This window comes from Excalfactoria chinensis, chromosome Z (assembly GCF_039878825.1).
Source record: "Excalfactoria chinensis isolate bCotChi1 chromosome Z, bCotChi1.hap2, whole genome shotgun sequence".
Taxonomy (NCBI): Eukaryota; Metazoa; Chordata; class Aves; order Galliformes; family Phasianidae; genus Excalfactoria; species Excalfactoria chinensis.
This window is the reverse complement of record NC_092857.1, coordinates 35686163-35714101: the sequence shown is the minus strand read 5'-3', so window position 1 is coordinate 35714101 and position 27939 is coordinate 35686163. Positions and strand designations below refer to the sequence as shown.

The 27939-nt window shown below is 37.2% G+C and overlaps 1 protein-coding gene across 1 annotated transcript in view; it reads left to right on the top strand.

Annotated features, from left to right (window-relative positions):
• The window catches only part of LOC140263895 (guanine nucleotide-binding protein subunit alpha-14-like), a 48515-nt gene that overhangs the window by 16093 nt on the left and 4483 nt on the right, over positions 1 to 27939 (top strand). Inside the window, 2 exon segments of the mRNA XM_072359208.1 lie at positions 2949 to 3133; positions 26395 to 26549. Of these exon segments, the coding sequence (XP_072215309.1) occupies positions 2949 to 3133; positions 26395 to 26549 (340 nt within the window).

Below are 27939 nucleotides of genomic sequence, written 5' to 3'. Positions count from 1 at the left end.
CTCATGGTGGTTTTGGTCTTTGTAAGAAGGATATTTGTAATATCCTTTTGCAGTTGTAATTAGTACAAAGGGCTATAATTTTCCCGTTTAAACTTAATTTGCATAGTGCATAGTTACATATGCCTGCTGTTGTGCTTTAAATTAAAGTAAATTAATTTACTTTAAATTTTCTTTAAAAACATTCATAGGGAATGCTCCTGTAATGTAACAGGAGTGTTAATTCTGACCCAAGTAAAAATTTAGGCCAGCAGATCAACCTGAATTTACCAGTGCATTTTTCCCATCAAAAAAAAGAATTTTGCAGGCAGTGGAAGAGGCTCTATGTTTTCATAGAATCATAGAATCACCAAGGTTGGTAAAGACCTAAAAGATCATCCAGTCCAACTGTTCACCTATTACTAATAGCTCCCACTAAACCATGTCCCTCAACACAACATCCAGTCTTTCCTTGAACACCCCCAGGGACGGTGACTCCACCACCTCCCTGGGCAGTCCATTCCAGTGCCTGGCCACCCTTTCTGAGAAGTAATACTTTCTAATGTCCAGCTTGAATCTCCCCTGCTGTAGCTTGAAACCATTCCCTCTGGTCCTATCACTAATGACACGACAGAAGAGGCCGACCCCCAGCTCACTATAGCCTCCCTTCAGGAAGTTACAGAGAGCAATGAGGTCTCCCCTGAGCCTCCTCTTCTCCAGGCTGAACATTCCCAGCTCCTTCAGCCACTCCTCATACGGTCTGTGCTCCAGACCGCTCAACAGCTATTTAAACAGGGCTATGACATACAAGTAATAATTGATAACATATACCACTCTCTCAGATTATCTAGGTTTTGCTGACTATTACTGTTAGTGGTTGAAGACCTGTAGTCATGCTATGGAAACACTATGTTACTGAGATATAATGTGATGAAATGGAGACTCAGAATATTTTTCTATTTTGTTATATCTGGAGATGTAATTTTCACAGAGGAACTTCTTCCGCTGTGCGCTGCTTATGTATTTTTGGCACCTAGTGTTACTGCACGTAAATTACTGTAGGCTTTTTTACTGGGTGTGTTATCTTACTGACAGTAGTGATGCCAATCCTATAGCTCAGCTGGAATATATTTTATTGTTAAACTTCTGAAAATTTACAGTAAAGGTTTTTAGAAGATTCAGCTCTGTGCCTGAGGAGATCACGGAGAAGCTAGATTCCTTCTGGAAGCTCTTTTAAGGCACATGCAAGGCAAGGAAGTGTTCTGAAACAGCCAATTGACCTAAGTTATCTACCTGAGATCCTTATCTCCACACTGGAGAGATACACATTTGAAGCATGGACTGTACAGTGGACAGGAAATATCAGAATCACAGAATCACATGCTAATAGAGGTTGGAAGAGACCTCTGGAGATCATTTAGTTGCTAAGTAACCACCTCTAAATCAGAAAAGTGTCCAAGTAAGTTTTGAATATCTCCAGAGAAGAAGATTCCACAACCTCTTTGGGCAGTGTAGACCTGTGCTCTGTGACCCTCACAGTAGAAAAGTTTTTTCCTCATGGTTAGATGGAACTTTCTGTGCTTGTACCTGTTGCTCCTTGTCCTATTTGATGAACTAAAAAAAGCCTGGCACCATCCTCTTGACAGCCATTCTTTAGATGTTTAGAAATGCTGATAAAATCCCCTCTCAGTCTTCACCAGGCTAAACAGCACCAAGTCTGTCAGTCTTTCCTCCTGAAAGAGATGCTCCTCCAAGCTCTTCAGCATCTTATGTAGTCCTCTCCTGGAGATGTGGCCTCAACAGGGCAAAGTAAAGAGGGGGTATAACTTCCCCATGTGTAGAACTCTATACTTGCACTCATTGAATTTCACAAGCTTTCTTTTTGCACAACTCTGCAACCTGTCCAGGTCTCATTGAATGGCAGCGCAGCATTCTGGTGTGTCAGCCATCCCTCTCAGCTTTCTAGCATGAGTGAATTTGCTGATGGTGCATTCCATCCCTTCATACAAGTCATTGATGAGGATGCTGAACTGGACTGGAAACTGGGATTCCCAGGGGGCAGCCTTAGCAGTAAAGACTGAAGCAAAGAAGGTGTTCATTAACTCCACCTTCTCAGTGTCCTCTTACCAGAGACACCCACATTCTTCAATGGGGGAGTCACATTTTCCTTAGTCATACTTTTGCCATTGGCATACTTAAGTAAGCCTTTCTTGTTATTCTTGACCTCCTACAGCAGATTTAATTCCAAGGGGGCCCGTAGCCTTCCTTGTTGCATCACTGTATGCTCTGAAAATGTTCATATATTCATCCCAAATGACCAACGCCTTTTTCCAATATTCTGCAGATATTATTGCTCCATTAGAGTATTTTCGTGAGCTCCTTGCTCATCCATGAAGTTCTTCATTATTTCATATGGTAGCTGAAAGTAACAAATGCACGTTGTGTAATGTGAACTAGCAAGTTTTGAGTCAGTATTTGTATAAAAGTCAGTAGAAACATTAAACTGAGTAACTTGACCTAAAGATAAAATTCTCCTCCAAGTTCAGAATTATTGCAGACTTCATTATTAAGATAGAAACAGTACCTAAACTTAGTACAGTCTTTCATTGATGAAGAATTTAATCTATAAACAAACATTTCTATTTCTTGTTCTCACTTGTCTTGCTTGTTTTGTAATGTTGGATTCAACCTACTGGATGCTTACATTAATTTTTGTGAGAAGTGTTCTAAAAAGATACTTCCATGTGTCTTGAAAGAGAATAACAAACAAAGCTACTAATATTGTGACTAAATCATATAGATCATAGGAAACTGAAAAATATTACTACAGTTAATGTTGACCACTATGCAGTGGGATAAGATGCACATCCTTGCATATGTATTTGCAAATATTTTCTACTTCTAGAGTCTGAAAAGCCTACACTGTTGTGTTTTTATTTTCTCTCTTGTCTTCTTCCCACTGCACTTCACAGGCACAGGAGAAAGTGGAAAGAGTACTTTCATTAAACAAATGAGGATTATCCACGGATCAGGTTACACAGAAGAAGACAGGAAAGACTTCACAAAACTGGTTTACCAAAATATATTTACTGCCATGCAAGCTATGATCAGAGCCATGGACACTCTGAAAATACAGTACACATCTGAAGAAAATGAGGTAAGACAGTACAAAGAAAATTCAAGTTTTGATGCATGAAATTTCAGCCTGTGCATGAGTGATCTGACTCATGACTAACTGCAAGTAGAACTTTAAATTCTGCATGTTGTGCAGTGAGTTTGATGTTCCACAGTATGAAGGGGAAAGCTGGGTAAGGAATTGAGGGTGGGCAGGAAGAGAGGATATTCATTGTTACGAGTTGTTAATAAGCAGTGAGCACCAGTAATTTTCTTTTGGAATCTCATTTACAAGTTAGACAGTAATACATGTTGGCTTGTCAGCACCACTCCAGAATGAAAGGCTTTGGGTATATTTTGTGGGGAAGAATTAGACAGAAATAAACAGAGGTGTGCTTTGAAACATGCTACCTTTTGGATTTGATGGTAACCTCTATTAACTTAACTGACCTGAATATGAGAGTGTCTTCTCCAAACTTTTTTTATTTAAACTTATGTTATAGTAATTCTTTTTATTTCATTGTTAGTATTGTAGAATTATGCAATATATATATGTATATATAATATATATATATATTTCTACTTCAATTAAATCAATTGCTTGCTGTATTTTGTCTGTTAAATCAATTGCTTGTTCAGTTTTATTTTTATTATGAAATACAGACAGTTTTTTGAGACAAGACTGGTTTTAAAATGTGGAGATTTGGCTCAATATCATGAAGATTGTGTAAGCAAATTATTATGTGTTATTTCTTTAAATTAAGAGGGATTCCCAGGTAGATAACTTGTTGGTGTTAAGACAGGGAAGACTACCAGTAGAGAGCATCAAGAAGAAAGGTTGTAGAATCTGTGGGTTGATATTTTTGATTGAAGAAAATGTAAGTAAGCTACTTTTCATTCAAAAATGTGATCACATGAAGAATATATAAAACAAAATTATGATCAGTATTTTTTTGTTATTTAGTTATTTTGTATTGTGTATTCTTCTTTGGGTAATAAAAAAGAAGGATTGAAAATATTATTTAAAATAGAGACCTATTTTAATCACAGAAAGAACAAATGGTATCAACAGGAACAATAACAGGGTAGTTATTTCCTACAGAATAAAAAATTCTGATGGTTAATGAATACCTTTAGGAAATGTATTTGTGAACGTAATTCATTTTAATTATATGTTTTCATGAAAAGTGATGATAGTAAGAATCTACTTGAAGAACTAGGTTTGAAGTACATCTTACCAAGCTTTGGGATTTGTGCTGCTTTTCACTCCATTTTAAAAACAAATCTCTGTAGGTTTAGTAAATAGCAAAGATTTTCTCATTCTGAGCTCTAAGAATTGGGCTGGATACATTCCAATAACACAGTATTCTGGGTAAATTCTGTTCTTGCTTGTTGCTGTGTCACCATTGTCTTCCAATTCAGAAGGTTATAATGCCATTGCACAGTTTTTGAAGAGAGGCAGAATTAGACCTGGTGCTTCTTTATTGAAAATGCTTATTAAAAGACCTGCTAAGAACATAGTTTTGTGTGCTCAGTTTTGTGGGCTTTTAGAGAACAAATCATTTTTGCTTACACGTAGAGAAACTCCTGAGCAATAATTTGAATGTAATCATGCTTGAGTTACTGTCATTTACAGGAGACATCTGCAAATTATGTCTTTCATTTAGGTGGTGAATATAAGGCAAAGTACTGTAAATCTTATAATTGATTCCATTAAATGATCTTAAGCCTGTAATGAGCAGCTATTGACAACACAGTGATTAAACAGAGGACTTATGCAGCTCTGGTGTCAGAATTCTATTGCAACAGTGAGCCCAGTGGCCACATTATAGTTGTCCAGTGGTCTCCACTTTTTAGTACGTTGATCCTGTCCACATCACATCTTCTTTTTCCAGGGGAAAACAAAACAAAGCAAAGCAAAACAAAACAAAACAAACAAACAAACAAACAAAACCACAAAAAACAAACAAACAAACAAACAAAAAAACACCCTCTGGCACTGTTATTTATTTATTTGTCAGATTGATTGACTTTTTTGGTTGATACTTTTCGTATATCCATGTTGTTCTTTGACCCAGTCAGATTTCCTCCTCCTCTGTGGACCCTGGAGCTCCCTGGCTGCCAAATGTCTCTTCATTTGATGCTTTGGTAGTGAAGAACAGATTGTTGCTGAGAGTTTCAGCCTTCTAAATGTGTTGCACAAATCTGTAACTTTTAACAGAATGCCCAAATAAGCCTCTTAACGCTTGCAAATAAAAGCAAATTTAACAGGAGGGTTGTAAAATGTTTACTTGTAGCTGTCAACTACAAGTATTATGTAATTGTTTTGCCTTTCTACAGGAACTAAACAAGATGCTAACTGAAACTATTTGTGCTGCATTTAGACAGAAAGAAGGGTTTGGTTTGTATTGCTCTTAAGTTGCTTGAAACTTTCATATTAATTAAGCAAACAATTTTTATCCTAATTTCATCAGTTATGTTCTTTGAGTTATTTTGACTCAACCTCAGTTTTCACATTTTGGCTATAAAGGATTAATCTTGCAAATGCTTAGGAGCCTAATATTTTAAGGCATAATTATAGTACTAGCTGAATCTTACAGAATGTACCTGGTGCTACTTTAGTGGAAGGATTGGAAAGGTTTTCAGGGATTGGTTTACAACTTATTTTGCTTTAATTTATTTTAATAATTAACTGTTTGATCCTGATGTCTTTCCCAAGTCTTCTATTACCAGTCATTTTATCTGAAGTTTACTTTTACCTACACTGCAGAGAGGAATGCAACTTCTGTGAAGTTATGAAAACTGAAGTTGGTAAATTCCGCACATCTGTTAATAAATCAAATATATTAAATTACACTTCTGAGAAAATATTATACAACTGGTAGGGGTGAAACACCTAATGCTGTTAGGATTTGAGGTTATTCAGGTATCTCTTAATGTCTCCATTCTCTTTAAGAAATGTTTGCCTTGCTGTTTGGTATAGTTTGCTATAAAATGTTGTTGTTACTCATTCTGAGTACACCCTCCCATGCTGCCAGTCTCATGTCTGATCATTTGTCTGTGTTTTTGGAATGTATAGTTTTATTTTTGTTTTCAGTTGTTCCTGTTATATCTGCTCTGTAAGGTTTCCTACTAGAATTGTAGTAGGTTTCCTACTAGAATTGGCTTAGGGGAGTGAGACTTATATTATCTATATTTTAATTTTCAATGTCATCCTGCGTAAATTGCTAAATTTAGTGCTGATTAGTGTCCAGTTACAGTATAACATGATTTAAAGTCTCTGAGGGTGAATTTTTTGTGTGAAGTGTGTGAGTTAACTAATTTACAAACATATCTTCTCTTCATAGAGCCTGTCAAAAAGCAAGAGTAAAGTCAGTGGAACTGCTATCACTTGCCTTATTTGAGAAGTTGTGTTTGAGTATATATGAGAGTTAAGTTTAAGTAAATGGAAGAAGGAATGCACATGTCAGAGGGGAAAAAGTCAATAGTAGTAAATATTCTTTTTCATCATTCAGAATTTTTAAAATGAACGTTAAGTGAAAATATAAGGGGGGAAAAAAAGTCCTTCAGGCATAAAGGGGAAGAAATCAGATGGAGCTGGAAGAATAGAAGATGCAGGATTTCATTTGTCATTCGTACATCAATCTTCAGATTACCAGTGGGATAGCTGTAGGATAGTGCTGTAATTCTTTCTGTAGAAGGAATGTACTTTCTGTATACTGTACTAAAAGTATTCATGTGCTTTGAATTCCACTGGTAAAACTGGTGTACGTTGCCCTCACAGTGAATTTGGGACTGTTCAAAGTGTCCTACAAAGACCATCTAGTCCAACTGCCTGATCTGTTCAGGGCCAACCAAAAGTTAAAGCATATTACTGAACAAATAGTCCCAAAGCCACTTGAACAGTGACAGGCTAGAACATCAACCAGGTCACTACTTTTTTCTACTGACTTTCTTCACAGTTAAGAATTTTTTCCTATTGTGCAATCTGAACCTTCCTTGGTGCAGTGAGAAATACATGGCAAGAAATATCGGAAGTGTTCTGAACCTTGACTGGGCCTACATTTTCATAAATAGGAAAGTTTGGTCAGAAGTGCAACAGTAGTGGAGCTGCTGAACATTGCAAGAAGTCCATGAATACTTAGAAAATATTGATCCACTGTATAAAGCTCATCTGAATCTGAATGGTTGGAGCTCCAGCCTCTTTTACAAAAATTCTCATTGTTGATAATTTATTACACTTTCAACAAAAAATTACTGTATCTTTACCTCCTGAAATTTGTTAAGACTTCTCTTGAAACAGCCTTTTGCCTTAAGTAGTACAACAATATAAAAGTTATTTTTTCTCTGTAGCCCTTAGCATAACACAGAGAAGTAAACAAGAACATAACAGATAAATAACCAGGCAAAATTTTACTGTGTTTACAGATAGTGTTAAATAATCACATCAAGTTCTCTCATTTTGAAATGTTACCAACTTAACCAGCAAAACAGTGCATATAAATGAAAAGTGATCTGATAATGAGAAGGAAAGACAGTTGTGAGGGAAAAGATACCTAGTGATGTATAGTTAATAAGTGATGACTCTGGACTTTTGTTTAGTTCTTTAAGTGAAGATTTCTGTACTTGAAGAATATGTATAAGTGGTTAACATCTTTTTGGCTTTTTAGAGTAGACTTGAATGTTCTAAACGCCTAATATCCTTCTTGCTCCCTATATTCCATCTCTTGTAATGACTGAATAATTCCATTGCTTTCTCTGTGAAGGCATTATTTTTTGGCAACTAAAACAAAGATAATTGTGTTGAATGGTTCTGCTAATAGTGCTGAAGACTGAACAAAGCCCAGTTCACTTGTTCTGCAAACTGTGGAGTAAAGAGTTAAAAAGCAATACAACTTTGTTACAGAGGTTGAAACAAGTTCACTGAACAAAGGCTGATGTGGCTCAATATGTTATCTGACCCAGCTCCTTTGCCAGAAGCTGCTGCTTTGGTGTCAGTCAGCATGGGAAACATGCATCTGGCTTCATTGCCTGAGTTCAGTCTGGCAAATTCACATCTGTGACTGTCACAATAAAATTAACCAGAGTTCATCTCCAGTAGTGTTTGGTCAGAAGAGTGAGGAAAGAGTGAAAGAGTCAGAAAGCAACCACAAATTACCATGCTTAAAACTAATTAATCAAAAGTTCTAAGAAATCGTTGGTTAAAGTAACATATAATTATACTTTTCCTGATTCAGAACCAGGACTCTGAAGCTGAATCAGTGCTGAAAAAACAGTACTTGAATATATGTATCACAGAGTGAGGCTTTTGATATCTGCACACAGCTGGCTGTAGCACAGACAGTTTTTCTGTGTAAAAGACTGCTTTTGCTGACAACTTTTTCCAGTGTACGGCATTTTCTGATGTGGCCTTTTTTGCTTATTTTGCCTTTTATTAAGAAGTGAGTGCGCTTGTGCAGCTGAGAAATCCTAATTCCTAGAATAATGACAGAAATATTTACTGCAATGTGGAAGTAACTCATTGCAGTGGGAAATTTAAAGGTTTGTTTTGTTTTGTTTTGTTTTGTTTTTAATGGAAAGTTTAATGGATATTATTCTAAAGGAAAACTGTCAATCTTCTGTGAGAAAGCAAATAAATTAATGATAGATGAAAGACCAGTTAGTAGCAGCTCGGGCAGAATCATTTAAGTCAGCATCTGCTGTTATTAGAACTGTAAAAGCCACTTCAGAAAGAGAAGCAGCTAGAAAATTCCTCTAGGCCTGCTCCTTCCTTAGTGCTAAAGCCTGTGAATTTATGGTCTGCCAACAGAATCATTCTTTGGGATAAATTTGCCACAATGAAGAAGTGCTTTTAGTGTTAGCTTATTTCTTAGCAAACACCATGGTGCCGTTTTTTACTCTCTTTTATTTTTGCATATGTGCACTGAAATATGGTACAAAGGGTTCTTCTCAGAAAGTAGATTGATATTTCTTCCTTAGAATAAGGTTTTTCTAAAGACAACTATTTTCATGCTGATCAACAAGCCCAGTTATCTCTCCTTCCTTCTTGATGGGGTAGAGAACATTTCTTTGAATAAGAATACACTATTCTTCAACCAAATGTCTTCTTGCATTAAGTCAGTTGTTTTTTGTTGTATGCTTCTTACACAATCTCTGTATCTGTCTGGGGTGTGAATTTAGAGCCATGAAGAAATGCTTGCTGCAGTAGGAGGCCACACTGATTGTGTACAGCATGGTGATTTTTCCTACTGTAATGGGGCTGAGACCACTTGGTGCTTTTTCTGGATGAGTGAACACTGAGTTTTAACTATCTGTGAGGTCTGCATGACTCTGAAAAGGTGTTGTGCTCAGTTGTTGTTATTTAATGTTTACAAAGACCTTGTTTGCTTTTATAAAATACAAATTTAAATGATTTTCATCCTCAGAATAATAATTACTTACTCATCTGTAAAGTAACAACAGTAGAGTAAATTAAGTCCAGGTGGATTTTTATATCCCTGTTCACTCTGCTTCGTAAAATTGTGATGGTAATGCTTACTGTGAAGTTAGCATTCTGTGAAGAGGCATGGGTAAAGTAACAAGAGCAAAGAATGCTGGACTGTTTCTGTATGGATTTTTCAACTTTCTATATTGCTATGTTGTACTCTATGTTGTACTGCTACATAGAGAACCTTCTCCCTCAACTCTGTTATCACTGGGATGATCCCTTCTCGAGCATCCAGGAGAAGAGGATGTGGTTTTACATTTGCTATCTTGGAAGGGGCAGCTCATGTGCTAAAAGCTGGACATGAGCCAGCAGTGTCCTTGTAGTCCTGAATGCCAACATGATACTGGGCTGCATCAAAAGAAATGTGGCCAGTGGAGCAAGGGAGGTGACTGATTGTTCCCTTCTATGCCTTTATGAGGCTCCGTCTGTCCACATGTGTCCAGATCTGGAGCTGTCTGCGTAAGAAGGATATGGAGCTGTTGGAGTAGGTCCAGATGAGAGCCACAAAGGTGATCAGAGGACTGGAGCACCACTCTTATGAAGGACTGAGGGAGCTGGGCTTGTTTAGCTTGAAGAAGAGAAGGCTTCCAGGAGGATCATTGCAGCCTTCTAGTTCTTGAAGGAATCTTGTAAGAGGGGGGAGACCAACTTTTTACATGAGCAGATAGTGACAGGGAAGAGGAAGTGGCTTTAAACTAAAAGAGGAAATTTACTTTAGATGATAGGAAGAATTTATTTATTCAGGTGGTTGTGAGACACTGGCACAGGCTTCCCAGAGAAGATGTGGCTGCCCTATCCCTGGAGATGTCCAAGACCAGGTTGGGTGGCACCCTTGGCAGCCTGATATGATGTGTGGCATCCCTGCTTATGGCAGGAGTTTTGAACTGAATGATCTTTTAGGTCCTTTCCAACTCAAGCCATCATGATGTTCTATGATTCCATGCTGAATTTTCTTCTGTATCCACAAATCTTTAGAAATGTGGAGGGGATTACCATAGGAGCAGATGACATTCAAAAAAACTAAGAAGTTGATAATGTTTCATATCATTTTTAAGGCGATAATCAATAAAATATCTTAATTTTTTTTGCATATACATAGAACTAGAAAGTCATTCCTAAAATAGCACCAAGCTGCATTTTGTCTTGTTTTGCCTTTAGTGTCCATGTATAGTTATATTCCACTATCTGTAGAGTTGTAATCATGTACTTTGTTTCAATACAGTGTTTCTGTAGTGCAGTTAGGATGAAAATTAAGGTTTTGTAATGACTTCAGTTAAAAACATAACAAGACAAATGTCAAAGTTTTGATTTATGACTGAACCTCCAGACACTGAGATAGATATTTTTAAACTGTTTTTCATTGCAAGGTCAACACTTCTTGAGACTGGGGTATTTTACAGGACTAGGAAGACATGGCTTTGAGGCATAATAAAAAAAATAACAGTTTTGAAGTTTCTGATCTGTAATGCTCAGCATTGTTGTTTGAAGCAGTTCATCTAATAACTGTATTATTCCTTTCTTTCACATTGAGGCGCACCACCACCAACAAAAACATGAGGAAGATTTTAATTTCAAACAAACATAGATGTCAGGATTGGAAAACCTGTCAAGCCTAAGTGAGTGCTAAAGACTATTATCATTTGCAGTCTTAATATCTCCTGCAGAATGCCTATTTTAAATAATAGAAGGAAATTAACAAAGAAATAAAAAACAGGAGATTATGTGCATATGTGTATGTCTTGTGCTTCAGATGTAAAATATTTTCAAAACTAAATAAATCTAAGGAAGTTTCTTATGGGTGGGGGGAATGTTCTTTCTTTGTTGGTCACTGTGGATCTTGCACCTCTAATTTGTGTGTGTTGATGATGTCTGATATTTTCACAGATGCAGTTTTGAATATCTTGGTCTGCTGTTAATTTGCAGTCTCCAATAGCAGTATTCACTCCACCCATGCATCTCAAAATAGCAGTGACACTATAAAAAGTAGAAGAAATACTCTACTCTTTATATTAATAATAGGAAGAGAGTAGTAGCTGTAGGAAGCAAGAACATGTACATATAGTGCTGTATACTGCATATACATAGAATCATATAGTGGTTTGGGTTGGAAAGAGCCATGTCCACAAGCAGTGGGGCAGAGTGGTATAGCCAGCAGCAGCCAGCATTCTTCAGCACGTGGGTTTGTTTGTGGTGAAAATGTACTGGATGAGCTCATGGTACTTTGAAGCACTACTGATTTTTTTGTTCCTTTGAGCTACAGTTCACTGTTCCAGACATCACAGTATACAGGTAGTTTTCAGCACAACTATTATTCTTAGTGCTTCCCAGCATCAGAGCTCTACCACGAATGCAGAGATAAACTGGCTTAAGGAAATTGAAAGTTAACTTCCCTGAGTAAAAACATCCCTGATGCCTTTATCTTCTCCATGACCACAACAGTGCATTGAAGTTATTTATCAGGTCTCAGCAGAGCAAAATTTTAAAAAAATACAACAAGAATTAAAACAGACAGTGAAATCAGGAACATTCAAAGGAAACCCATCAAGAAATACAACAGCATAAATAGATATACTTTCAAAAAAACCCATAAGCTCAAGAATGAAGGTTTTAAGATAGCTGGGATGCAGAAGAAAGCCTTCAGATCATGACCTCAGGTAATCTAGGCAATTTCCCATGTAAAATACATTATCTTCAGTGAGACTACCTGTGATGTGGAGCTATCTATATAAAAAAAAATGTGTAACTTATGAGATTTTATTGAGGCTTACTACTTTTCTTGAAGTTTTATTATTTTGATATGAAATATTTGAGTTCTTAAAAAGTGCATCTGTTGCAACCGTATGGAAAACTTGAAAATTGGTATCATGTCTCAAACTCAGATAAAGATCAAATTTTCAAACTGATTTTTAAAATGCAGCACCAACTTAGGTCCAGTTTCTTATGGGTGGGAGACCAGGCCTTGGAGCAGAAGAAACAACATATTTCCAGTTTTAAGTTCCCCAGTGCAAACTAGAGATTGAGAAATGGCAACATGTTCAGTGAATCATGGCTGAATTGAAAAAGACCTTCAAGACTGTCAAGTCTAGCTGCTAGTGTCACCTGCTAAATCCCTTCACTAAACCAGGTCTCTCAGTGCTGCTTCCACACATTGCTTAAATGTCTCCAGGGATGGGGGACTCCTTCACTTCCCTAGTCAGCCTGTTCCAATTCTTTACAGTCCTTTCCATGAAGAGTGAAAACCTGAGAACTTTCCTGGTAAAAGAGCAAGAAATTTCCTCTGAACTCAGTCCTGTTTTGAACAGGGATCAGAGCTGATGATCCCCAGTGATCCCTTCAAAACTGACTTACACAATAAACATATGTACTGGCTTCCATTTTCTTTCCATTTCACTTTTTATTCAGAAGTGAAAAATAATAAAAGAACTTAAGAGTGCTAAAGTGCCTTGAACATACTTCCTTTTTCTTTTCTCTTTTCTTTCTTTTTTTTTTCCTTCTTTTTTCTTTTTTCTGTTTTTTTTCCCCCCTTCACCCTCACCCCCCCCCCCCCTTTTTTATTTATTTATTTATTTATTTATTTTAGGGTGATAGGGAGTCTTTTATTGGTAGTTTTATTTTTGCAGCCTATTTTTACAAGCCAGGATTCTTAGCTGAGGAGGATTCCACAATAATTTTCAGTAATAGAGTACCACTGTTCTATTACACTTGTCAATTGCAATACGAACAAGAGAAATGTGACTTAAAATTTGGAAGACAGTTACAGTTTAGAAGTAATTTCTTTGGAACTGCATGTGTCTAAAATTTGTCTAAACTTACTAATTTGCAAGGATTTATTCTGAAAGGTTTCTGGCATTTTTCCTTGTAGACAAACTTCTGGGTGGTCTTGGAATGCAGATCAGAACCTTACAATGCATTTTTCATTTGAAAAGTATTGCTTGTATTAGGAAAGTCTACTTTGAACAATCATGAATAAGTAATTGGACATTACAAAATAAAGATCACTGCTTATAAGAATGCTTAAAAATAACTGTTTCAGAGACCAGAAGATTCAAATAACACTGCAACTAATCTAGTAATTATGTTATAACTTTGGAGGAAATAATTTAAAGTGTGTCTTCCCACAGAAACGACATGATCAGTCAAACTCAGCCAGCTGAATTCCATTTAAGTTCATAAATCCTGTTGTGCCAAATAAAACTGGAAGTCCAGCCAATTCTATCATTGAGCCTTAAGTTTTTTAGTGAGGTTTTAGGGGAGGACTTTGAGGATGTGATTATAATGATCTATTGCAATGATCTTTCCAGTGTCTGGATGCTGTATGAAATAGGACGGAGTCCTTGGTCCTCCTGGCTTTTCATTTGATCTGTCAGTCGATTTTTCAGTCCCATAGCACTGTGTGAAATCCTCCCACACTAGCCTAGTGTCATCATTAGCTTTGCCTGCTGTAATTGCTTTCAGGCACTGTAACCTTGGCAGCGGTGTAATACATTCAGGATTATTTGTGGGATGGAGTACCAGGTATCTGTCTAAATCTGCTGTTGAATGTTACTTGGTGAGGACTGGTTATCTAACTCATTTTTTATTTTTGTCTTTTAGCTGCTTCTTAATCCACAAAATTTCCCTCCTGTTCTTCCGCTGTGAAATCTTACTGTCAACAGCATTCACTTAAGGGCATCCAAGACAAGCTGTGTCACTCTTAATGTAATTGGTGATTTTTTTAAAGAGATCTGGTAGATCTCTGAGCTAGGACTTCACTTACAGAGGTTTGCTCTGTGCTTCATTGGACTGCAGTATAGAACAGATAAAAACACCTGCTGAAAGCTATCAAGGAAGCAGTTTTCACTGAAGAAAAAACATCTAGGGGTGAATTCTTCCACTTCAGTTTTATACAGTTGGCCTTTTACATCTGCTGGAGAGTGTCTTTTTCTGTAAAGTGAAGAACTGTCTCTAGAGCTGAAATCAACAACACAGATTTAGCTATTGCTGTATCAAATATTTCAGCATTCATCTTTTTTGTTTGTTTGTTTGTTTGTTTGCCTGCCTTTGGTACATGGACAGTCAGGCACAATGTATCAAGCAAGACTGCCTAAACAGACAGACTTTGTTGGAAATGTGACACTGCATTGAGTAAAGCAGAAGAGCAACATTCAGAAGTGATTAGTACACAGCAAAGAGGAAACTGAAATTCAGGTTTTTTTTCCAGGTAAGAGCGGTAACCTCCAAATATCTCTTTCCATTTTTTTCTTTCTGCTAGAAAGAATCTGAACATAAAAGACTCTTCCTGAGCTGTTTAAGCTATCATCCAGAAAAAGCAGATGCTGTTTTCTAAGCTTCACTAAATTTTTACTGTTTGAGAGTGACATTTTGAAGTGCTGGTCCTTAGAAAGTTTTATGACCAGCAGGCAGTATGGAAAGTGTGCATCTCTCCAAATCCCATCACCTGACTATCAGTGTTGCTGCTCTGTTGGAGAGGTGGGAGGTGGTTTTGCATCATGGAAATGGCAGATTTAGTCAAAGATTATTTTCAGATGGAACAAGGTCTGTTCTGTGGGAGCTTACTGACAGTCTTCTATATCAGGCATAATATCATAGTGACAGAACAAGGAATAATGGCCTGAAGCTTGTACATAGGAAGTTCCATACAGACACACGGAAGAACGTCTTTTCAATAAGAGTAATAGAGCACTGCAGCAGGTTGTTCTGAAAGGCTGTGGAGTCTCCTTCTATGGAGATATTCAAGACCCATCTGGACACCTACCTGTGGGACCTGTTGTGGGGTACCTGCTTTAGCAGGGATGTTGGACTCGATCTCTTGAGGTCCTTTCTACCCCTGCCACTCTGTGATTTTTGCACTTTTGTCCTTCACCATTACCAGTGCACCCAGCTGGAAAGTATAGTGATATTTTCCCATTCTAAAATTAGAAGTAAATAATGTGAGAGCTGCCATGAAACCCAGCTATTTGTCCAGCTTTAAAAAATAGAGTTATTTTTTAAAGTTTATTAGGCATTCATTTCTAACAGGTTTTTATGTCTAAGACCACAGAGATAAATAGAATGAGAAAAATATGCATTATAGATGTCATATCTTTCAAGCAATCTTACATTAAATAAACTTTAGACACTGAAAATATTGATTGATGTAGAAGTAGCATTGAATTCAGCATTTTCATAAATATAAAATATTTCTTGACTTAACACCCTGTAGCACTTAGTCTGAAAATTTATGCGGCAAGTCATTTAGAAAGAAAAAGAGATTCTGTCTTGTATCTGTAAATAAAATGTTCTAATTAATAATTAGCAAGTCATGATCTCTGTCTTTGTTGCAAGCAGTGTTTAATTCATGTTAATGTGTAAAGCTAAAGGGATGAAATGTATTACATGAACTGTAAGGCTCAGAAGGGAATAAATAAATCATGAGAAGTGGTTAGGCATGCTTTTTGTGAAATACTTTCTCAGTGTTTTGTCCAGAAGCTCTGCAACACTGGAACACAGAAGTTCTTCTACAGAGCTAAGTAGAACATGTGATTTAAATTTTCATAGCTTTTTTTCATCCATTCATTTTGTATGTCTTTCCAATAGCAGTCCTGTTGAAGATAGAGGAGATTAAGTTTCTCATATTTTCATCATAGTAAATTTTGCTTTTTGTAGTAAACCATTAACAAAAGGGGGAGACATTTAGGATGCATCTTTTGCCTTGCCATATTGTTCCCAACCTGGATTTTTCAGGTAATGCATCAACTTTGCTCAGGTTTTTGTTTTTGTTTTTTTGTAATATCTAGTATTTTCCTCAGGATATATAAAATCATCGAGGTGTTACCAAAGGAACTGAATTACTGTTTGCTAGAGACTATAAGCTCAGATTATTTTTTATTTAAAAAAAAAAAAAAAGAAAGAAAGAAAAAAAAAAAAAGGATTGTTATGGGAATTGATGTGTGAGAGCAGAACTCTGTTGTACAGTGACACTGCTGACAAAGTCAGCTGAGAGACTATTTTTTTGTATAAGTGGAAGTTATGTTATAGTCCCAGTGTCTCTTCACTTAGAGCATCTCATTACTTAGCTGTGCAATGAAAATAAATTTTATTCTTTTGCTCCTCTAAAGTCAAAACCAAAATGTAGTGTTCTCTGATTTCCCATATTTGGCAGATGAGAAGAAAGAAGAGACTGGACTTTCATGGTTATGCATTTATAAAAGCCCAGTGGAGGATAACAAACAGGCAATATCTCTCATGAAAATGTTGAATTAATCACTTAAATAAAATCTAATTGGTGTATTCATCACTTAAGCCATGTATTTAATAGATGAAATGGAAGATGAGAATGTTCCATAATCAGTGTTTGGCTAGAGAAAGAGTAGTATATGATCTCATTAACAGAAGTCTAACAAAGGATATATAATCAGACATAACTGTAATGTTTGCAGCTTGCTTTTCTGCTGGAATGAACAGCACTGTCTGGTGCCCTACCATGTCTGAAGGGGTTAAAGAGGAAGCATTTCACATTGGTATAAGGCACATCATGTTCATTTGGGCTGTGAAGTGTCTGAATCTCTTTAGAGAGTAATCTCTTTGGGCAGGAATATGTTATGCTTGGCAACTTTCACCTGCTGTACAACATGGTGTACCCATACAATACTACATAAGATAATATCCAAGGAATTCAGTTCAGCAAGGAAACTGGAGAGCCAAGCAGCTTGGCTCAGTGAGGAAGGATGTTCTTCCAAGGACACTGTCCTTAAAAACAATCCTTAGCAATGGGTGAACATCAAAAGACTTTAAAAGTTCATTTTAGTTTAGATAGCAGCAGCATCTAAATTAACTACGTCTACAAATAAGGACTGGAAATTTGGTCAAGCAGATTGTTATATATTGTAAGATATCTAGAGCTTCCTGTGTTTAATTTTTTTTTTTTTTTTTTTTTTAGATGTTATGCTTCTGTGTTACTTCATAATGAAGGAGGCATTTGGAAGAACCAGCCCAGTGAATAGTTCGGTATAACTAAAATGCTAATTCTAAAAAGTGAGGTGGTAAAAGACAGGCTCATAAAGTAAAATATGTCCTCTGTGTCTAAAGGAGGCTGGACTCTGAGACAGTGCAATTAAAAACATAGGGCCATCTTTTATAATTTAGAATAGTTATATTAGTCATGTTCTCATTAATTTTCTTACTATTATGCAAAATACTTAATCAGCTATATCTGGTGAAGCTGTATACATCTTAATGATGCATACTCAAAGATAACTGTCCACACTTTAAAACTATTTATGAAAATAGTTTGTGGCATGAGTGGGGCAGCAAGTAAATTCTTCAGATACAAAGTGGCTTGTAAAATACTTTAAAAATATTCAACAAGGTTGAAAGAAAAAGCATAGAGTGGTAGGTGAATGTTCCATGTCATTACCAGGTACTGAGTGGTTATGGAGATGCAGGATTGTGTCCTGAAAGAATTCAGGGGAACTGTACAATATTTTTTTCTTCTGTTCAGCTGGATGAAAGTCCCATTTCCTTAAGATGTTCTTAATACAAAGAATTCCAGGGTATGGTGCATCTCTTGTTAGTTTCAAGCTGGACATACATACATATCTTCAGAATAAAATAGTAAGTGATTCCATTCAAGGTGCCTGTTGATAACATGTGATTATATGTAGTTCCTTCTTTATTCAGGTTGGAGTTCACTATGTCCGAAGTAATGCAGGGTTCACCAGGCATGGGAAACTGTGCCTAGAGACCTAATGATATTATCTTATTTCAGGAAAAAAAATGTTTTTCATTGACTTTATTTATGAGTATCTGTGGTATTTCAGATGTGCGGGGGCCAAGCTGCTGGTTTGTCAAGAGCTATTTGCAAAGAGATAAGAAGTAGTTCTTGTTTTTTCATGTACATGTATTTTTATGAGACAATCCTGCAAAAGAAAAACATTTCTTTTTTTGGAATGTTCTTTGTTCTACCACGAAGTCCAAATAATCCGGGTCTTGTTTTCTTCTGCCTAAGAAGCAGGACCTCAGGGAAGACTGGTGTTGACCAACTCTGTAAAGAGCTGGAATTTAGCTTTGTCTGTCCAGTCTAGCTCAGGAGTGTGAACGCCATCATTACATGGCCACTACAGACCAAGCAGCTATCAGTCCTGATGTCACCAGTCAGTTCACCCGTGTTGGTGAACAGGTCCAGCACTGCCTTTCTTTCATTGTTCTTGCCCAGTACAGGAAGCAGATAAGAGAGGATTATCTGTTCCCTCAAGTAATTCAACTAATGTCCCAAGGCCCTGAAGTCCCTTTTCATGACCTTCGGAAGTGCATTCAGCTGCCTCATGGCTCCTCATGATAAGAGGATTGGCCTGGCATACTTGGACATTCATTTCCCTGCAGGGAGGAGTCATCTACAACTGATACCCTTCTCTTTTTCTTTGAGGAAATAGCCTTGATAGTTCTACCACACTGCAGATGTTAGACATCTACACTGCCTCTTTTTCTGTTCTTCAGCTGGTTGAAAAGTCTCTTTCTAGGAGCCCTTATGTAAACATTAGTCATATCCTTAAGTATCTATTCATGTCCTCTTATACTTGCCACATTCAGTGTGAGAATTCCAGTGTTTTAAAACTTTACACCTCACAGGTTAGTAACTGTAAATAAGTTCTGGCTGAAAAATGGTTTACATAGGTGAATAATTGAATTCGCTGCTTTGCCAGAAGATCATTCTTTTCCATCTTAACGCTTGAGTTTTGATTTGTTTTGTTTCCCGATTATGAATTCACTAATTGAGACTCCTTCTTCAGTCTAGGAAATCCCAAAGCAGTCTGTATCAACAAGAGTTCCACTTTTTAGATTAATTGAAAGGTTTGCACTGGGCTGTGCAAAACGGAGATGCAGACATTTTGATCTGAGAATCTCATTACTTCCAAGGAAGGAAACCAAGGCATGGATGAATTTCCTGTTCTTTGCCAGCTGAAATTTAGTGTTGTGTTTTGATTTGAGATGAACGTTATCTAATCACAACTTTCTGCCCTGAATTTGCTTCCTTCCTTTCAGGAATGTGCACATAATGTACCTGAAGACAATTTTATTCACGCTTTTCCTGAGTCACTGTAACTCTGACAGAACTCCATTACAGTCAGTGGTGGAATATGCTTACAAATTATCTTCATAAAAAAATCCCCTTCCTTAACAACATTCTCCCTAATTAAAACACGTATTCAAGTGGATCATGATGTAGAAATGCATTTTTCATTGCTGAAACAGTTTTGTTAAAATGTATCGTGGCCAATTCTTGAGGCTTTTCTATTTTTCTATTTTTTCTATTTTTTATTAACACAGGAAGAATGTGTGCTTGGCTAACTTACTTCATCCACTGTGATGCTTAAACCCACTGACTAATATCAGCCAAATTTAGAGATAAAGATCTCAAAGGTAATTAAGTTTTGACAGGTATTGTGAAAAAGGTGGCTGGCTAAAGGAGAAAGTTGTTACATACATTGTGGTGTATAAAAATAATTTGGCACAAAAATACTGATCAAAGTGGTTAAGAAGAGTGTGCCAGTGCTTCATTGCTGAAGAAGCATTAGTTCCATACCTCTGCAGAACCCAAGAATGGCTTTTATTAGCTTTTGTGCTCTTCCTTTGAAACAAGAGGCATCCATTCATGTCATCACACCAAACTTGACTGTCTTTTCTCATAACATGCTGCAGTAAATCAGAAGCCATGTGCAGGATTTGCTGGATTAAATTCTGTAGCCCAAATTAATCTGTGCTCCAGATTTAGATAGTCAGGATGATTTCTTCAGGGAAATAAACAGTCTTTGTTATAGATCTGCTTATTTTTTAAAGAGGAAAAAAAAGAATTTTCATCCGTTTTATTAAGCACTGCTAGAAAACAAGATAAAATTAATTTAAAATAACTAAAATAGGACAAAGATATGTGAAAAGTTTTTCTGATCTTCATTTACTGATGTATTTGAATTGATGTGTAAATTTTGGCATCACAGAAATGTAGATGTATTCATAGAATCATAGAATAACTCAGGTTGGAAAAGACCTCAAAGATCATCAAGTCCAACTGCAGCCTAACCATAGTACCCTAACTCTAATAACCCTCTGCTAAATCATATCTCTGAGCACCACATCCAAATGGCTCTTAAACACATCCAGGGATGGTGACTCAACCACCTCCCTGGAGAGCCTATTCCAGTGCTTAACTACCCTTTCTGTAAAGAAGTGTTTCCTAACGTCCAACCTAAACTTACCTTGGTGCAACTTGAGGCCATTTCCCCTCGTCCTGTCACCTGTCACCAGTGAGAAGAGACTTGCCCCACTCTCTCTGTAAGCACCTTTTAGATACTGGAAGAGAGCGATGAGGTCTCCCCTCAGCCTCCTTTTCCCCAGACTAAACAGCCCCAGCTTCCTCAGCCTCTTCTCATAGTGCTGATTTTCCAAGCTCTTCATGAGCCTCGTTGCCCTTCTCTGGACATGCTCCAGTACCTACATGTCCTTTCTGTACTGAGGTGCCCAAAACTGGACACAGTACTCGAGATGAGTCCTCACCAATGCCAAGTCCAGGGGCCGGATGACTTCCCTAGTCCTGCCCACCACACCATTTCTGATACAAGCCAGGATGCCATTGGTCTTGGCTGCCTGGGCACACTGCTGGCTCATATTCAGCTGACTGTCCATCAGAACACCAATTTTTTTTTTTTAGCAGAATTTCTTAATCATCTTTTGAGTAAAAGAAAAATGTATCTAGAGATACAGTCCTTTTGGTCTGTTGACACCTGAAAGGTAGGACATAGGGTGTTAGAGTGACAAAAACTTCCAAAAGGGAGTCATCTAACAAAACAGTTGCCATCTTTGGTTCCCTCCGAGGAGCGATGGCTGTGAATCTCAAAGTGTTCAGGCCACATGGATTCTTTTTATTGTTCTTGAAGACTATCATAAATATTGCAGGAGAAATATTTTTTTGAATGGAACCTAGCACTCTGGTGGTTTCATAATAATCACAGAATTGTAGGGGTTGGAAGGGACCTCCAGAGATCATCAAGTCCAACTCCCCTGCAAATGCACAAAACATACCGTCCGCACAGGTTGCATCTAGGATATAAATAGAAACTTGTCCCAAAGTGTAAGTGGAGTATCACACAAACAAAAATTATACAGGCACTTAGCTTTGAACTTGATAGCATTACTTCTATGTTGAAAGTAAAGCTTTGCTTAATTTTGCAAACAAGATTTCAGTGATTACTTACGTTAGCAGAAAGCAATGTTTCAACTCTGCAGTCTTATTCTGTTTCTAGCAAGACCAAAAGTTTTAATGCTGCAAGAATTTTCTATGAGAACAAAATCGAAAAGGTAACACATGTAAACGTCTACTTACATGCTAGAAAAACAATGTTTTATGAGAGGCATTTTAGTTCTTGATTAGAGGGACTCTCTGTCTGTCTAGTTTCTTCTGTTTTGTTCTTTTATTTCCATATGGGATAGCTACTCTATGTTTTGATAGAAGTGTGAACAAGCACACCCAACCTGATCCAGCTCTTTATTTTCTAAACATACTGCAGGTTAGTAAACATAGGAAAGAATAAAAATTTACCTCACTCTTGCACACATTTCCCAAAAACTATTATTGATGGCAATGGGTAGTCATGAAAACAGAACAAAACAAGAAACCATAAAAGATTAAAAACACCATTTGAAATGGAGATCATTAACTCAAACTGTAACTCAAATCACTGGAACAGGCTGCCCAGAGAGGTGGTGGAGTCTCCTTCTCTGGAGATATTCAAGACCCACCTGGACGCCTACCTGTGTGACATGGTGTAGGGAGCCTGCTTTGGCAGGGCGGTTGGACTCGATGATCTCTGGAGGTCCCTTCCAACCCCTACAATTCTGTGATTATGTGATTCTGTGAAATATTTTTGCAATGCGCCAAATTCTTCTCTGTCCAGAGAAGAAAAATGAACCAACTAAAAACCTGATTAGATTTGGGAATGTTATACTAATAGACTTTCTTTTGTCCATCACCCTAAATAATAGAAGTGTTGCAAATCTGAGGTTGGGAAACTGCAGATTACATACATATATTTGTATATTTGTAGATGTACATGCTCACTTTTAGTCCACATAAATAAATGTACTTCTACAGAAACCAACACTTTCATGCCTGCAGTAGTTGTCTAATATTTGCATACACATGGATGCATTCTAAACTGTTATTTAACAAAAGGCTAACGTATGAAGATAACTGCAAACTATTTCACTCTAGGAAGAGCAAAACAAAGATATTATGATTGTCTTTTTTAAATGTTATTATTTTTTATTTTTTTTAATGGATACTGCATGAAGTTTTATGAAGGACCTGACTGTGAGGTCTTGTTTTTCAATCAGATCTTTGCCAAAAAGGTGTGTTGCCAACTACAGTCTGGGTGGTGGTTCGTCCTGGTATTTTTGCAGTTGCGCTTTTTAGCCTTTTTTTGCTTATTGCTAGCCAGCATACTGTTTATCATCTCCATGATTATTGTAGACAGGGTGTAGGCTAATAATTATGAAACACTGAGAGAAAAATAGTGAGTACAGGTTATGGGTGCTGATGGAATAGGCCCAGGAAAAACAACATAATAAAAGCATATGGTATGTGGTTGGTGTACAACCAGGATGATATCTATCCAGTGTTGCTATTTGAAAATTTTTAATCTTCAACTAAACTTACTTTTCCTATCCAGTTATCCAGACTACAATTGCATCTCTTTTCAAACACAAAGAACGGGTATTACGAAAGCTGAATAACAGGAGACTGCAGAATAAGCAATATTTATATTTTGCCTGTAATATTCTAAATAATTAAGTCATTAAGGTCCCATGCTTTCTTATAGTTCTTAATTTTCTTCTTTCAGAAAGTTCTTTCACTTGGAAATTGAAGCCAATCTAAACACACTTAACTTTTGTCTCTTCGGTCACTGTTAGGAGATAGCAGCAATAACAGCAGTGTGTACATTCTGTGTTCAGTCTAGCTGGTAGTTAGATTCCTCTTGCTTAGTTTTAAGTGTGGCTTGTTCATGTTCCATTTCTTCTGTATTCAAAATATGCAAGCAAAACTATTGTAGGCAATTTTGTAGCTAAGTTTAGAAATAGTTTCCTGTGTACACTGATAGTAGAGGCTTAGATATGTAAAATGCCATCCATGCCTCTGACTGAGGGAGGTGCATTTTGCACTACTTGTAGTTCAGCATAAGTAATTAAACAGTGGACTTGCTAGTACAAGGTAGTTGGCTGCTTGGAGCAGCTGGGCTTGCTTTGATTCCATTTTAAATAATGCTCGACAACAATCCAACAGAATTTGAAGGTAGTCTGATGACAGATTAAAAGTAGGGACGTGAGTTATTACTAGGACACAGGGTGTCTAATCCCGTCCCATATATGGTTCTCAAATAAACTACAAATCACCTAAATAAAATGTAAATCACAGTTACAGTTCTGCTCACATTATTGTAGGTCAGCATGAACAATTATGTAACAATTAAGAAACAGAAAAATGTATTCAATAAACAATATCACCTGTCTTGCTTACTTAACTGTGGCATGCAGCATGTTAAAAATGATTATATGTTTCATTACATGTGAAGAAACTGCAAGGAAAAGTAACAGAAAAGTTTATGCTTTGGTTCATTTAGAAGTATTTTAAGTTATTTAACTTACTTAATTACTCTATTAAAAGCTATTAGTTATTATTTTAAAGGTGTGTGGTTTTAAAAAAATTCAGAATTCTAGACATTTGTTTTTGTGTAACAGAATACCTGTGAAATCAAAGGTAATCCCAGTCATGAAGAATTTGCCCAGACATTATGACTGTATTGAAAACTTTATTGAAAAAGAAGAAAATAATGCTCGCAATTTTTTGTTAATTTGGGCAAATATGGAGAAATTACCTTTGAGGTATTAGGATCTAAGCTGCATAGTTTTTTACAGTTGTTCATGATAAAGTTAAGATGCCATAACTTTCTAAGTCCTATCTTCTTCTGATACTTCTCTCATTTTTCCTGAGTAGTTTGATGTGTATATTAGCATTTTTTTCCAGTTCAAACCCAGTATGCCACTACCCTGGATCCAAGATCTCTCTGTGGCTTCTCCAAAGATTAAATAAGAAGTTGTGAAGAAATCTTACTTTATTTTAGAAGAAAAACTAAATCTAGACTTCTGCTATTGAATGAGAGAAGAGCTCAACTGTGTTAGCACATGTCAGTGTATACCCAGATGAGTTGTTTTAAAAAGCAGTAGACACTGTGGTGTCCCTTAAAAGCAAGACATACATTTATCTGTATCTTATCTTTATTTCTGGGAAGGAATAACTGCATGCATTGTTACAGTTAAGGGATGACCTGCTGGAGAGGAGCTCTGTGGAGAAGAACATGCGGGTCCTGGTGGACAGCAGGAGATATTCAGGACCTGTCTGGATGCCTACTGTCTGGATGTGTGACCTATTGTAGGGTACCTGCTGTAGCAGAGCAGTTGAATTTTATTATCTTGATGTATCTTCCAACCCATGCAATTCTGTGATCTTTGCAGTAACTCTAATGTTTAACAGCTGAGAGCAAAGAAAAGTTATTTCTTGCTACAAAGTCATACCTTGCCTGTATCTCATTGGACAAGTATGGAACAGAAGATGTAGAATCATAGAATCATAGAATTACCCAGGTTGGAAAAGACCTTGAAGATCATCAAGTCCAACCACAGCCTAACCAGTACTCCATCTCTAAAAACTCTCTGCTAAATCATATCCCTGAGTACCACATCCAAACGGCTCTTAAACACATCCAGGGATGGCGATTCAACCACCTCCCGGGGGAGCCTATTCCAGTACCTTAACTACCCTTCCTGTAAAGAAGTTCTTCCTAATACCCAACCTAAACTTGCCCTGGTGCAACTTGAGGCCATTTCCCCTCGTCCTGTCACTTGTCACTAGTGAGAAGAGATCTGCCCCACTCTCACTGTAAGAACCTTTCAGGAACTGGAAGAACACGATAAGGTCTCCCCTCAGCCTCCTCTTCCTCAGACTAAACAGCCCCAGCTTCCTTAGCCTCTCCTCGTAGGGCTGATTCTCCAAGCTCTTCACGAGCCTCGTTGCCCTTCTCTGGACCTGCTTCAGTACTTCCATATCTTTCTTGTGCTGAGGTGCCCAAAACTGGACACAGTACTCGAGGTGAGTCCTCACCAATGCTGAGTACAGGGGCAGGATGACTTCCTTAGTCCTGCTCACCACACCATTCTTGATACACGCCAGGATGCTGTTGGCCTTCTTGGCCACCCGGGCACACTGTCGGCTCATGTTCAGCCGTGCATCAATCAGTACCCCCAGGTCCATTTCCTCCACACAGTCCTCCAGCCACTCCGCCCCATGCCTATAGTGCTGCCTGTGGTTGTTGTGGCCGAAGTGCAGGACTCGACATTTGGTCTTGTTGAACCTCATCCCATTGGCTTCATGTAGGAACTGACATTTAGAAAAGTGACTGTTGCTTCAAATTGGTATAAAAAATTAGTGAATGGTAATGGTAAGTAAATGGTAAATTTAGAGTTTCTCTTGGCCTCAGTAGAAGTCCCATTTAGAAAAGAATAAATCGCAAGCAGGTGACAATAAACAAGATTAACGTGGTCAGAACATTTAGGAGCAATGATTTGACTTCATAAGTTAAATGCATTCAAGAATAGAACTGTTTGTTTTCTCCTAGGATTCTTTCTGATATTTATTGATGGAGATGATTATAAACGGAAAAGGGGAGGGTACATTATGTATGCTGTCAGTTTGCCATCCTTTTTCACAGTAATGTAATCATTTAATTGATTAGGAGTGTGCTCAGATGATCAGAAGAGTGGAAGTCGATAAAGTGACAGTGCTGGAAAGAAAACAGGTGGAAGCAATCAAGAATCTTTGGGAAGACCCAGGAATTCAAGAGTGCTATGACAGACGGAGAGAGTACCAGCTCTCAGATTCTGCTAAGTAGTAAGTACTCTACGTAACCACAAGAAGAACCCACACTTAATGAAGTTAAAGAGATTCTTTAGGTTCTGTCTGGTTTTATTATATATCCCCATGTCTCTGTTGGCCTGCAATAGACAAAAGATTTTAAGCTGGAATAAGGAAACAATTTAATCTGAGATTTTCTGAAGGTCCTGGAAACATCATCCCTCCCAGCTCTGAGGTCAGCACAGCTGGTACCTAACTGTTTCCCATAGGGGAAATCATGGAAAACAGCTGTAAAAAGTACATTAACAACAAATAAGCATTTCAGAAATCTCATAATTGTACTAAAATTTTAGGATTTAGGTAAAAATGAAGATGATTCAGTAGATTTCCTGGAGCTTAATTATGAAAAATGATAGCTTTAAGAGAACAGAAAAAAATCAGTTTTGTTAATGACAGAGTTGAGAAGTTGGATTCTAAAGAGGAATATTTAGGTTGGGCATTTATGGTAAACTTTGATTCAAAATGGTTATACTTGGAAAGCATTCCACACGACAGTCTATTCTATCTGTCTTCCTTTGCTATGAAGTCAACTAAAATTGAAAATGAATTCTATTTTAGGTTTGATTAAGTATTTATTTTACTGTTAATTACAATTGAGATCCTTAACAATTTGTGACATTGCTGGACAGGAGGATTTTGTCATCCATAATAGAAAACTCAGAAAAAGTGTGAACATTTTTTATTTTTTTGTGCCCAAGTGAGGGATGGCTGGGCAGCAATAGGAGGGAAAAGCTCTGTTCTTCTCCTTCTTTCACCAAAGAGGGAAACACTTCTTTAATTTGTTTTCTGCTATGATCACTTTGAATACTTTGAAATACAGTTTACACTTTCTGTAGGCCATGGTAGCATTTTTGGATGATCAAGTGTTGCCGTCTAGTGTTGTGAAGATAGAATGCACGTGAGTACACCTGGCATCAGTTCCTTGTGTATGACTTCCTCACACTCTGCTCATTTATTTCAGCACAACAGTGTTATCTTAAAAGTTAATCCCAGCTGTATATGAAAAGCATATGAGCCCTGTGCAACTAAGGAAGGCTAAGTCAGGAATGATGGCATGGACAGAAAAGAAACTAAATGCATTGTCTTCTATATGAAATATATAAGGTTAATGCATTCATGTGTGCAACGCTTTCCATTAACTATTCTTCTGAATCATATCCAGCAGCCTTTGAGGTTTGTGTGCAATATTAGCATCACAGGAGAAGTGCCAGGAGATAGAAAAAAGGTTGATAAACAATTACATTACAATAAGGATTGACGTGTACTTTCAAATCTTAACTGTCGTCATTACTTTGAAATAATAGCAAAGATTATACAAATAAAGTTCATCGTCTGGAGCACAAGATGATTGTCTATAGAACATTCA